The sequence below is a fragment of the Schistocerca piceifrons genome, chromosome X (assembly GCF_021461385.2).
Source record: "Schistocerca piceifrons isolate TAMUIC-IGC-003096 chromosome X, iqSchPice1.1, whole genome shotgun sequence".
NCBI lineage: Eukaryota > Metazoa > Arthropoda > Insecta > Orthoptera > Acrididae > Schistocerca > Schistocerca piceifrons.
In genome coordinates this window covers 118,414,706-118,428,193 of record NC_060149.1, presented here as the reverse complement: position 1 = coordinate 118,428,193, position 13,488 = coordinate 118,414,706, and the positions used below count along the sequence as shown (strand labels likewise).

Sequence of the window (13,488 nt, the reverse complement as noted above, 5' to 3'; positions counted from 1 at the left end):
GCTAATGATTTGAAGTGATTGTAGCAAAACACTCCATTCACTCTAGACATCAAACAGGTTGTGTATGTTGATGAAATAATTTCAGCTGTCTTCCTTGTATCAAGACACAGTGACTGAAATGGATTTCTTAATAGATGAAGCCTGCTTATACAGACTCCATTAGACAAAAAAAGTGGTATGGCGAGTACAAATCAAATGTGGTGCTAAGATCCATTCTTCATATTAAACCAGCAGCACTTTTCACTACATCTCTAGCTGCAGCTGCAGCTTACAAAGCACATTTGGGAGTCACCTAGTTGGTGCTAACGGTTTCAGCTTCTAGTTTGCAGCTAGTTGCTATGGAATGTCCAGCTCCTTTCTGTATTGTTCTCCATTATGAAGATACCAAAGGAATCTGATTCTGTTGAAGCCTGTCACTTCTAACACCACAGTTATGCAACGTAGAGCACTGATTGAGATATTCATGTGAAACCTTTTCATTAGAATGAGTCCCACCATTCAGGAATGACACATCAGTGTCCAGAATGAAATTTTCACTCTGCAGGGGAGTATGCGCTGATATGAAACTTCCTGGCAGATTAAACCTGTTTGCTGAACCAAAACTCAAACTCAGGACCTTTGCCTTTAATGGGCAAGTGCTCTACCAAGTGAGGTTCTGTGATGTTTGGAAGGTAGGATATGAGGTACTGGTGGAACTAAAACTGTGTGGGTGGGTTGTGAGTCATGTTTGGACAGCTCAGTCGGTAGAACACTTGTCCATGAAAGGTAAAGGTCCTGAGTTCACGTCTTGGTCTGGCACACAGTTTTAATCTGCCAGGAAGTTATATTATCAGTGTATTTAGTCAATCTGTACCCTACCATGTGCAGTGAACTACATGTTGCCTGTCCCACAGGCTTGACTTGGAGATGATATGATCAATGCTGACATCGCATTTCATTTCATAATGCGAAGTTCCTCTTAGTTTCATACAGTGCAGTTACACTTTGCCCTATTAAAACTCTTAAACATGAAACAAGCCAACAACAGTTTTCAGGAGTCTGATTTGAACTGGAAAGCTTAGTTTGGATCACTATACATCTGTGTCTGAATTGAATTACACAATGTGGAAACGGGAATGTAAGCTGCACATCCATTTCAATATAATGTTTTTGCCTAAGTTTTTCTTGTCCTTATGTTGCTCTAAATCAAAAATCTGAAGATGAAGCTGCATATTAGATTCCATAGCAAGTCAAATATACTTACATTGAGGAACTTTGTGAGTAAATCAGTGGCATCTGCATCTAAACGAGGAGCCCAAGAATTCAGTGGTGTAGGAGGATTGTAAGGATGTGCATATGATGCAGCAGCACCACCCCAGGCATCCTCTGGGGGTGAACCCAGCACCCGAAAAATAAGTCTTAGCTCCTCATCAACTGTAGATCCTGGAAAAAGTGGTCTGCCACTTGCCATCTCATAAAAGATGCACCCAACACCCCTGAAATAATGATACAGAACTGTATGTACTAACTATTATGTCAAATTATGATACTGTCTTATGTGAAGTAATCCAGCATAAAACAAAGTAAAATCTAATCAGAACATATCCACCGTCATGCACAATATAGACTACACATGTTAAATGGATCAAATAATACTATGGTGCATAAATGAGATCTTACCTCCACCTGAAGGGTGATCTACATACATACAGTTATTCACACAAAATACATATACGTTTAAATACAGATTACATCTCTTGCAAAAATGGGTTATGGCCAAAATTAGGCAGCAACAAAATTGATTGTAACTTTGATTAATACATGAAAAAGTTTTTCTTACAACATTTAAGAGCTGCAACACATTGCTCACAAAACAATGTGTTATTTATCACAAAGAGAAAGCTTGAAAGATAAAAATCAAAATCTGCATTGACATTGCATGTGTAGTATCAAACTGGAACCACCATTTTGAACATTTGGAACATTTTCTTAAAGCTGAATACAAATTCAGTGTCTATAACTTTATTATAAAATTTTATATATTCCATGTCATTTCAAGTAGGACCACATATTATGTTTACATAAAAACTGCCCTCTAGTATTATACCAACAATTCCTTGTGAAGTGCAAAGTATAAAGCACAGAACAGGGACAACATGAAAATTGACTACATTCTAGTGCCCTTGACTGTAAGCATCCCCAAACCTCAATAAAGAACACATTAGGCTGTACCACACCGTTTGACAATTATGCAACTACACAGCACAACAATTTTTCATTTATCCACAATGCAATCTTGTGTAGATCCTTTTCAGTAAATTCAGGTGTAAGTTCAAAGCATCCAAGTGGCAAACAAAATGACCGCACAATATCCATCCATGGCTGCCAGTGTTCGCTGTCCCATCAATCTGTACAGCACATCCCTCGGTTTTCTCACTAATAGTCCTGATGAAAGACGATTTCTTTCTTTGGTAACCCAGGCTGCTTCTCTTATATTTTTCATCATCATGTTGATTCAAAAGACTTTTGCAGTATTCCCCAGTATTTTACCACTTATAAGGGCTTTCATCCACTGCTTTGAATGCTGGTCACTTCTGGCATGGATTGGTGGAACTATGTCTCATTCGCAGTAACAACAAACACCCACTCAAAATCAGGTTGATTTTCCTCCAAACTGACCAAACATCACTCAGAAAGTCATTTGCCTATTAGCTTTCGGTCAGCATTTAACAAGTGCAAAGCCCATCTTGAACATAGTTTTTTTCATGGTTAATTCCTTGCATGAAATATACAGCAACCTCTCTTCTGATATTCTTATGGTATTAGCTGTTTCAAACTCCTTTAATCAATGATTGTTTGTTTAATACCATAATGTATATTGTGCACTTTCTCAAAATTTTCACTTATGTTTGCAGTTTTGGAACATTCTTCACACTGATCCTGTTCAAGGGAACAAGAGCCAAGTATAAATTCAGCTGTTATTTCTTAACCATTGAAAATCCAGGACCACATTTCACATAAACTTTCCCCAATTGTGAAATAACTGAATTGACGTTACAGAATTTTATGACTACATCATATTGCAGCTCATTCGTTTGAATGAACCATGAAAGCTACTCAAAAAAGCAATATAAACCTAACTGCATTACACATGAAGTAGCCTCTCTGCTGTTTTACTGCACAGAACATACCAACATAACAAAAACAAAATTTAACCAGATATCAAAATCATCTCTGTGACAGGCTGACAAATTTTCTCCTCGCACTTATAGTGACACAGTATACTGATAGGATGAAGATCTGAGATAATGCATTCACTCACAGAACAAACTTCTTCTTCTTCTTCTTCTTCTTCTTCTTCTTCTTCTTCTTCTTTCACTTGCACCTTTGTCCTACAGTTCTCACAGGGTCGGTGTAGTTATAATCGGATTTGGATTTGGTTACTTTGAAGGGGTGGCTGCATGCCCTTCCTGCTACCACCCTGTACCCTCTGGGACGGAATCAGTGCACCCCAGCTGGAACTTGGGGGGTTCACTCACAGAACAAACAAGGGCTGCATTTAATTTTAGAAGCACTCTGGAAAATTTTAAACAAAGACCTGTTTAAAAAGTTCACGAGGTAACACAATGAACATTGATGAGGAGCCATGAAGAGATTTTTTTAAAGCATTGTGGAGACGCAGCCAACTATAAAAACAACTGGCTTCAGTGTTTTTCTTGGCCTTCTGTTCATTTTTCAGGCTGATATCATCTGAAGTTGAGATATAGGAGATGCCCACTGATCCCCTTGCAGCAGTCTAATGACAAACGTCTTTTAAGATTATTTGGTATTTAGATGGTACTGCACAGCCTCCTCTTTTGTATGGTTACATGTGAAGTGCTAACTCTGTAACTATTTGATATTTGACAATGTAAACTCCAGGATGGAACAATGACAATATTATGAAAAGGCCAGATTGCTACTCACCATATAATGGAGATGCTGAATCACTTTTGTTGCACCTGTCAGTGACTCAACACCTCCACTGTATGATAATCTAGCCTTTTCATAATATTCTCACTATTTGATATTTAGTTTTTAGGCTTTTTAAGAAAGTAGTAAAAGATGGACTTTTAACTGAGGTACTGAAAAACATACTAAGGCTTTGAAATGTATTTTTATCATAATCTTTTGTGTATTCCATGGATACTGAAAATATCAAATGTCGAGGTGCTTCATTGGATGAAAATGCAAAAAAGAACAGCTATGTATTATAAAACAAAGAAAGATACAATACTTTGGACAAATGAGGGATATGGGACATCAGTTAATACAACTTATCATTGCAGGAAAATTACATGGCAAAATGTTAAATGAAAAATTGAGAAACCTGTAGCTGAAAGACAAAAGAACACGGCACAGTTGGAGATCAGAAGCAGTTTTCCATGAACGACTGTCAAGGTCAGAGCTCGCTACCTGAACAGCTACCCTTTGCTAGGAGTTTGCTTTTTAAGAAGACCACACTTCTAAAATTATTTAAAGGACTCAAAATATGGAACAATTTTAAACCATTAGAGATGCACAACCTGCATCTGTAATTAAAATATATGCTTTGTATTGATACTGTGACTAATTGCTTCATAACTGTTTAACAAAAAAATTTTGCAATTAGCCAGATTTTGACTCACAGTAGGTTCATCCTCAAGTTGTAGGTATTCACAGGCATTTTATACTTTGTACCAAGTCTAGTTACTTGCTGAGACTGCAGCACTAGTGAAAATAGTTGGAATTATATATATTCAGCAATCTTATGCAGATAAATAAACAACTGTGTAATTTTGTTACTTACAAGTTACGCAATTCCTAAAGTTGTAACTAATGGCATTTCACAACAATTTATTACAGGCCAGCATGAAAACACAGCACTCAGATACACTTGGTTTAACAACTCCGGTACAAACATTCGACCAAGTACTGAGAATGACAAATTATGAGATATGATAATTTGCTACATCAAATTCTTGGAGATGTAGCAACACGTTGTCAAAAGATATTATGAATAGCTACGCCAATATCACCTCATGTGTGCAAACATGAAGATATATAAGCTGTTATAATCTTTAAATGGGGGCACCAAATGCATTGATACAGTTCATTTAAGAGCTGTGTGTTTGTGAAAGAGCAAGACAGACAAATGATTGCTCAGACACCTGTGAAGAGACTTGCCTGAAATGGACTAGAACTTGCTGCCCATGATTGCACAGTTATAACACACACATTTTATCTGTTTATTCTAAATATAATAATAATAGTTGAATGAGCTTTATATATTCTCTAGACATGTACATTTAAGGTCATATCATCATATATCTTCACCTTTGAATACATGAGAGGTAAATAATATCTTTCAACAATGGACTTATATATATCAAACTATTTGATTTACCAAGTTTTTGTATCTCATAACTTGTTATTCTTAGCACTCAATCAGATGTTTCTACCCAACGTGTTAAAAGTGTATAAAGTGCTGCATTTTCTGCACTGGCATGTGATGGATCAATGTGAAGTGCCATACACACAATTTCAGGAATTACATAACATGTTGTTGTTGTTGTTGTTGTTGTTGTTGTTGTTGTCGTCATCGTCATCTTCTTCTTCTTCAGTCAGGAGACTGATTTGAGACAGCTAGTCATGCTACTCTATCCTGTGCAAACCTCTTCCTCTCCAAGTTACTACTGCAACCTACATCCTTCGGATCTGCTTACTGCATTCATCTCTTGGTCTCCCTCTACGATTTTTAAACCTCACCCTTCCCTCTAGTACTAAATTGGCTATCCTTTATCTCTCAGAATGTGTACTACCAACTGATCCCTTCTTCTCTCTTCTTGTCTAAACTGTTTATTGTTCATGTTTCACTTCCATACATGACTACACTCCATACAAATACTTGCAGGAAAGACTTCCTGACACTTAAATCTAAACTCAATGTTAACAAATTTGTCTTCTTTAGACACTTTTTTTTGCCCTTGCCAATCTACATTTTATATCCTCACCATTTCGACCATTATCAGTTATTTTGCTGTCCAAATAACAAAACTCATCTACTACTTTAAGTGTCTCATTTCCTAATCTAATTCCCTGAGAATTACATCATGTAAGTAGCTATTTTCAGCAGCACAAAGATTCTAGCAATTAGCTGCATCTTGCATTAAGTATGTAATGTCCAAGAATACCCACGAACTCCTGATGAGTCTGCTGTGGCTCGACAGCTAGCCAATGAAAGCGTAAATTTTTAAAAAATCATAAGTTGACGAGTAGCCATATCAATAAAAAAAGATATGACAATTTTAAATGAAATTTTTGCTTATGTACGATTTTAAACATCCTATTTGTGGCTTTGTAACATACCAATGGAAACTGTGCTTACAGGCAGTGACACTTAGCAACCAAGCCCCCTCAGTTGTTTGTACGGCAGCTGTCAGCACAGTGTGCTCACAGTGGCCCTAAATCATGGACTATGAGTCGTCTTCACAGTTTCACTATGTTTTTATATTATGCAATGATGCTAATCATGGCTATACATTTTAATTTGTTACATGCGTCTCAGATCATGTGAATCAACACTACTACTTGCATTGCTGTAACTTATTACAATGCTCATCCTCATAGATATGCACATTCTTTTTTAGATCATACTGATGATGATCATAACAATCGAAACCAGTTACTGAAGTGAATAAAACAAATTTGCGATAATGTTTTTGGGTTTCAACGTACAAATTACTGGGAAGCTGTGGAAAGTACTTTGCCATTGAGCATCACACAGTATTCAGTGACAGTCATGGAACTGAAATAATGGGAGCATTTACATATGATTGCTGTTTTTACAATTCCAAAGTGGATTTGAGGAGTTTCAAAACCAAACAGTTCTGCAGCTATCTTACAATGTATCTAATCCCCTCTCCTTCTTCCCAGCCATGTGATTCTTTTCCTCTCTAACCAAAAATACAAAAAAAAAAAAGTCGTGTGTTGACATCACACTGGGCCTCCAAAATGGTCTGTGTCTACCCATAAGTGTTTGTGAACAACCTTCCCAACAAGCCTTTAGCAATGTTTATGATAACACGCAACTATTCACAAAATTTGAAGAGTAGGCTGGAAGATGTTAAAGTGAATTTTCATTAATCTAACCATTTCATCACTTCCTGAAACTTTCAAAGCAACTTACATGAAAATATTTAGTAGTTGAACTTCAAACAAGTTAAATCAGGAGTAACGATGAAATGGGATCTTGACATTTCATTGAAGTCAGACACATCAGATAAGAGGAAATGTTTTGGATAGTGGCCAAGTGAATCTGGTTTAGTAAAATGTTTTCAGGATATAACTGGAACATTGTGCAATATTTCAAATAAAAGCTTTACACAACACGCAGGGCATGTTTTCTAACAAACAACCAATAAAAATTAGAAAGGTGAAGCAACTGATATTCAGCACAATGCACCAGGTCATCTTTTCAGTTGTTGCAATAGTTTGTGATGTAGTAGATTATTCGTTATCGTTCGTTGCAGTGAATAACACAATCCTAGTGTGTTGTCCTGTAGCCAGGTGTGAGGCCTTCCTTCCCCTTCCCCTTCCCCTTCCCCCCCCCCCCTCAAGCATACGTGCAGCAAACACTGTGCGTTTGATCAATGAACCAGCCTGGCATATGATCAAAACACATATTCACACTCCCTATGAAGCTGAAGAAAATAGTGTTAATTTTTCTCCGATTTATTTCTTGCTTCATATACAGTCTTGTCTTGTGTCACTACTACAACTGTGCAGTTAAAATCTCAGACCATTATGTACAATACTTTCGGAGATATAAATTTTACCTAAAAACCATAATAACTTTTCTTGTACTACAAACATCTGAAACTAGAATTATATTATCACTTCACAGAAATTGCTTATGTAGACTCTTCTTTCTTTTTGGTTACAATGGTTTGCTAAAACTAATATTATCAACATTCTCATTTAATTATGTTTTGCTGTGTAAGTAGTTTAGAAAGAATGAGAAAGTGTATGGAGGACGTAAATAATTTGTGTATGTTTTACTTTACTGAAACATGCTCATACCTGCCAACTTTTCAGAAGAGCTACCAGTGAAACTCACGCACGACAAAAAGACATAACGATTTTCGACATACCCCCAGCTTGACAAAAATAATAATACATCTGGGCTACAAAACACAATAATGAATTAAACTTCCTGGCAGATTAAAACTGTGTGCCAGACCGAGACTCGAACTCGGGACCTTTGCCTTTCGTGAGCAAGTCCTCTACCATCTGAGCTACCCAAGCACGACTCACGACCCGTCCTCACAGCTTCAATTCTGCCAGTACCTCGTCTCCTACCTTCCAAACTTCACAGAAGTTCTGTTACTCTGCTGCAGAGTGAAAATCTCATTCTGGACAATAATTCATGCTCTAAAGAGGATACTTCAATGAAACCACATCTATTTGCATCATACGCCAATGATCTGTAGATGAACATAACAATCAAGAAGAAATCCATGTTAAAAAGCAGCAGGTGTGGCAATATTGGTTAGGAGCATACATACCAAGACTTCCTTGATAAATTAAGCAGATATATGAGAACTGAAAAAGGCTTTACACGATAAAACTTGTTTGATGTAACACAAGCAAGAAATAATGAAATACACACTGCAAATCACACACTAGTTCATCATAGTTGTGGGTGTTTTAGTTTCCTCCAAAAAGTATTGCGAAAATGTTTTGTCATAACAGGAACCAGAACTCCAGGTCTTCAAAACAGAAATAGATTCCAGAGATTCACTGGACATGGTTTATCTGATCTCTGTTCTATTTTTCTTCATAAGGCTGAGAACACATTCACATTCTGCATTGCTATTGGGTATGGTGAGAATAAAGAGCATTACTCTAGAAATTCAGTTATACTTAAGACGACCATCGCCTCCACAAATTCTTGATATTTGTGCCCAGCTGGAATCAATTGCAGCATCTTGATTTGCTGCCAAAGTGTAATCTACCTGAAGAACTTTGAACTGTCTCTGTAGCTCATTCACCACCTCATCTGTAGTTTCATTCCCTTCCTTGCATAACATGATAGGAAACTTTTCCAAGAAAAACAAATGGAAAAAAACTGTGCATCTTCAATTTTGTCTAACCTAGCAACTTGGGCATGCTTTTAACATATCATCCTGGTATGGAAACTTGTTGATGATGTAGTCACCAGCAGTGCAAAAGTAGTTCATCACTGATGGAAGGAAAAGGGAATTATCTGTATCCTGGAGATCATTCACTAGGCTCGAAGTCTGCATGCCAATAACTAACTCTTCATCACTTCTTTGATTCTGAATCAAGTTATACTCAATTTCAAGCACTGAGGAGCTTTTGACAATTTTTGGCTTAATAAACTTGGTGAACAACTGCTTTAGCAAATCCATTAGAAGTTCTAACACACACACACACACACACACACACACACACACACACACACACAAGACAACTTGCGAGGAAGAATTGTGAAGGACAACATTCAGTTTGTCAAACACAGGAACAGTCATATGAAGGAAAGTGTAAAAGGCCTTATTGAAGTTTGACACAAACAATTTTTCCTCAGGTGTTTTAGCAGAAGTCTTACTTTTTAGGGTGGGTTTGTCACATTTGGAAAACTATGCTATTCTTTTAGGGTCATGTTTAGTAGCAGTATCAAAAATTCTCTTCTTCTGGTACTCCTTGGATCCACTTTGTTCAGCTCTAGGTATTCTGAAAGATGTCAAACTTAAGGAAATGTTTTTGATACATAATATTACTTTATCCTTGAAGAAAAAAAGAAAGAAGTGGATCACACTGTTCCAGTAGTCTATCCAAACATCTGCCTAGAGATAACCACCTAGTATGTACATGCTTCAGAATTTTCTTTGCCTCCTTATTGTGCAAGTTCTGAAATTTCTGAAGGCATTCTTTTCTTTTGACACCCTTCTCTAAAAAATGAAATATCTCATCCACTTTGAGTGGTAATCCTCCAGCACCTTTTTTTCTGCTGCTAGATTAATCAGGTGGCAAATGCAACCTATGATGCCAATACTGGTTGAACTTCCGTCAGAACTGCTGAAACCCAATTATTGTGTCCTATCACAACAGGAGCATTGTCGGAGCAGAAAGCCACACAGTTTTCAATTGGTATGTTATGAGAATTCCACTGTGACAACACCAGGTTACCTATGTTTCGCCCTGTTGAGTCGCATCTAACACTGGTATGGACAGCACACTTCTCACTACTTTTCCTGCGTAATATCATAGAATGTAACAATAGGATACAACTTGGCATTCATGTCATTGCTTCATCAGTTGTCAAAGAAAATGGTCCATTCTGACCATTTTATTTATAACGCATGTTATTTTTGTGTGACCACAGCTGTATTTCTTTGCAACTTCTGATGTGGGAACCATCTTCTTAAATAAAGCACCAGCAAGATCAGCCACAATTACGGGCACACTACATTCCACGAAAAACGAAGTAAACAGACACTCGGCCCTAATTATGTCACTGTAAATGTTCCCAGACTTGGCAAAAAGGTGTTGATTTTCTTGTATCTTCCTTCAATTTAACATAACTTACGTGTTTATCACACTTCATATGATTACTTAAATTGTTTCTTCCACCATGTGCAATACTAATATCACCCACATACTGTGCAAAAGTATGCACAGAAAATCAACAGAATATGATTCTTTAAATCTGGAAGTACTATCTCTTATTGGATTTATTCATGAACCCTACAACAGGAATACTGCGTATGAAAATGTCTGAGAACAAATGCCTCGGTATGTACTGAAACATCAAAAGGAACCTGGATCACTGAACTTCACATAAAATTATAACATAAACTTCCGGGTCCAATAGTAGAGTCTACAGACTCACCTCAGATGATGTTGCCCGCAGCTGGCAACGAAACATCAGGGAGAAGTATTTCTACTATTGGACCACGGCCTCTTAGCCCGGAAGTTTTAATTACTGAAGACGCCGGCCGTGAAAGCCTACACGCTATGAATAAACACTCAAGGCAGTCAAACACTTCATCGAAACATGTCAAAGCACATAAAGGTCTTAAACCATTAAATGAACACATCGCCAACCTTGTGAACAAAAACTATTAACATGGAAACGCACGCACACACACACACACACACACACACACACACACACGGAACAAATGTAATTAGGCCACATATGGTCAAAGAATATGGGTTAAATCACAACAAGTGAATGGAACAGAACAAAGAATTTGTGGAGCAGAGCCTGTCAACAGGTAAGATTCAAATGAAAGAACTGTTATCCTGGCTTTAAATTCAATTCCAACGATGATATGAACATCACACGGTTAAAAGTACTAATCATATCAAGGAGTGAGTTGTCGACTATTGTAGACTTCCCTTCGACCCACGCAAACAACTGATTGTTCAGAAGTGGGGTGATTATTGAATGTTAAATTACAAATTTTTTTTCTGCGAAGTCGTAAAAGACACTGTCCATCTGTAAAATGCTGCAATTTCCATAAATTTTATGAATAAACCATAAAAATGGCAGATTTGACAATGTAAAAGCACCTGTGGGAAAATCTTGTGCAACTGTAAGTCACGTGACATATGTCCAATGTGCATGATTTTGTATAAAAGAAGCCAGAATGAAAGTTAAAACTAAATGAACTAACATTTTATTCCTGGGAATAATTCTGACTTTGTTTTGTTTTTATTTAAATAAATATCCAAATTTTGAAGCACTTAACTGTCTATGTCATTTTCACTTACTTTCAACATTTCACATACTCGTCTGAACTGTTTTTCTTACAAGCCTGGATTCTAAGAAATTTGAAAGCACAGAAATGGTATATTTCAAAATTGTTTTCCTCTTGTTTTCAGTAGATGATGTGGCAAAAGAAATATTTAAAACTAGCAATGAATTTCAACAGTTTAACCATAAAATATTTTAACCACCTGTACCTAAATCTATTCTTCACGTAAGGATCTTAGTTTCACTACTGGTCAATAATTGTTCCTATTACAATTTCTCTGTATTAAACTACATTATGTATTAGCAGTTACAACAAAGGTAACTACTGCAGACAACAATGGTTCCTATGTTGAAATCTGCTGACTGGATATGAATCATCAATAAAAACATTATTTACGGATGTGAGTTCCAGCATCAAGAGGACTACTTGTTTCTAGATAGTATTTTATTAGTCACCTGTTCCTTGTAACCAACACCACAGTCCCACCTCCTACGAAAATTTTTGGTGATGAATCATGACAGCCATTGGCAAGTTTTAACACTAACTTTAGGAATTACTTTTTACCTGTATTTTAATTTTAAAGTTCAGTTTTGTATGGGGTAGAGCTCGAGGTGCGTAATTTCAGAGCAATATTCACAAGGATTTGTATATACTTGGACAAACATCACACTAACTTTTGAAACATGAAAAAACTCTACGGAAGCAAAATTGATGTCCAGGTGGCACATCCATTTTTTGATGAACATGAGCTCCAGCCAAAAAAGCTATGTGACAGATGAGTTTATACGTAAGTGGTGGCTGAGCACAAATGAATGTTCACATTTACAGCTGCACAATTTTAAAAGGTTAAAGCCAAGGACTTTTGTTTGTGAAAATAAATCATAAAAATAACATCCTGCAACATTGTAACATACTTTATGACAGGATTTGAAGTTAATACGGAATACTTGTAGGTATTTAGCATATATAGTTTCATGCAAGATTTTCTTTTTCACTGAATTAAATGTCCATCACAAAATCTATCATTCCAGAAAAGGACGACAATAATTATGTAAAACTCTGGGTATGCTTCACAAGTCAAAACAGTCTGGTTGGGTGATTCCAATTACTGCAAGAAAAGCATCACCAACATCTCTTACAGTCAAAAGGCGCTTAAGGACTTTTCAAAAAATACAACATAGATTTCAAGTTCAACAACACGTAGTCTGAAAATACTTGCTTTATGTGTGAAGGCTTGTTTCTGATCAACATAACAATATGTCTATAGGGGTCCATTAACTAAAAGCACACTTCTCATGATAAAAAACTAATTATAATGGGTAATGAACGATACAAGAGCCATATGAAGGAGCACAGTGATTTACGGTGAATGTTACTGATTTTAGGCTTTTGAACATAATGTCAAAACTTTCTGTTAGTTCAAAGTCAAATAGCCATTTATTACAATCTAATCTAATCTAGAAACCAACTAACTGAAATTCTTTAAAGTTTATCTTCCTTTTCAGATTTATTTTGTTTTCTGTTTTCCCAATTTGTAAAAAAAAGGACTTCCAAATGAGACGATATTTCTATTTCACTTAGCTCTTCTCATATCATGTAACTCTTTACATAACATAGCCTTCCACTGTAACTCACATGCACACACTCATATATTAATTGTTTGAAGTTACATTACATTCAGTAAATTTTCTGAAGTAGCCGTTTT

General features: G+C 36.5%; 1 protein-coding gene across 2 annotated transcripts in view; it reads right to left on the bottom strand.

Annotated features, from left to right (window-relative positions):
• Positions 1-13,488, bottom strand: part of LOC124721516 (cyclin-dependent kinase 17-like) — a 197,437-nt gene that overhangs the window by 21,251 nt on the left and 162,698 nt on the right. For both annotated transcript variants that reach the window (XM_047246532.1, XM_047246533.1), the window contains one exon: positions 1,244-1,475. In XM_047246532.1, coding sequence (XP_047102488.1) covers positions 1,244-1,475 — 232 coding nt within the window. The remainder of the gene's footprint in view (positions 1-1,243; positions 1,476-13,488) is intronic.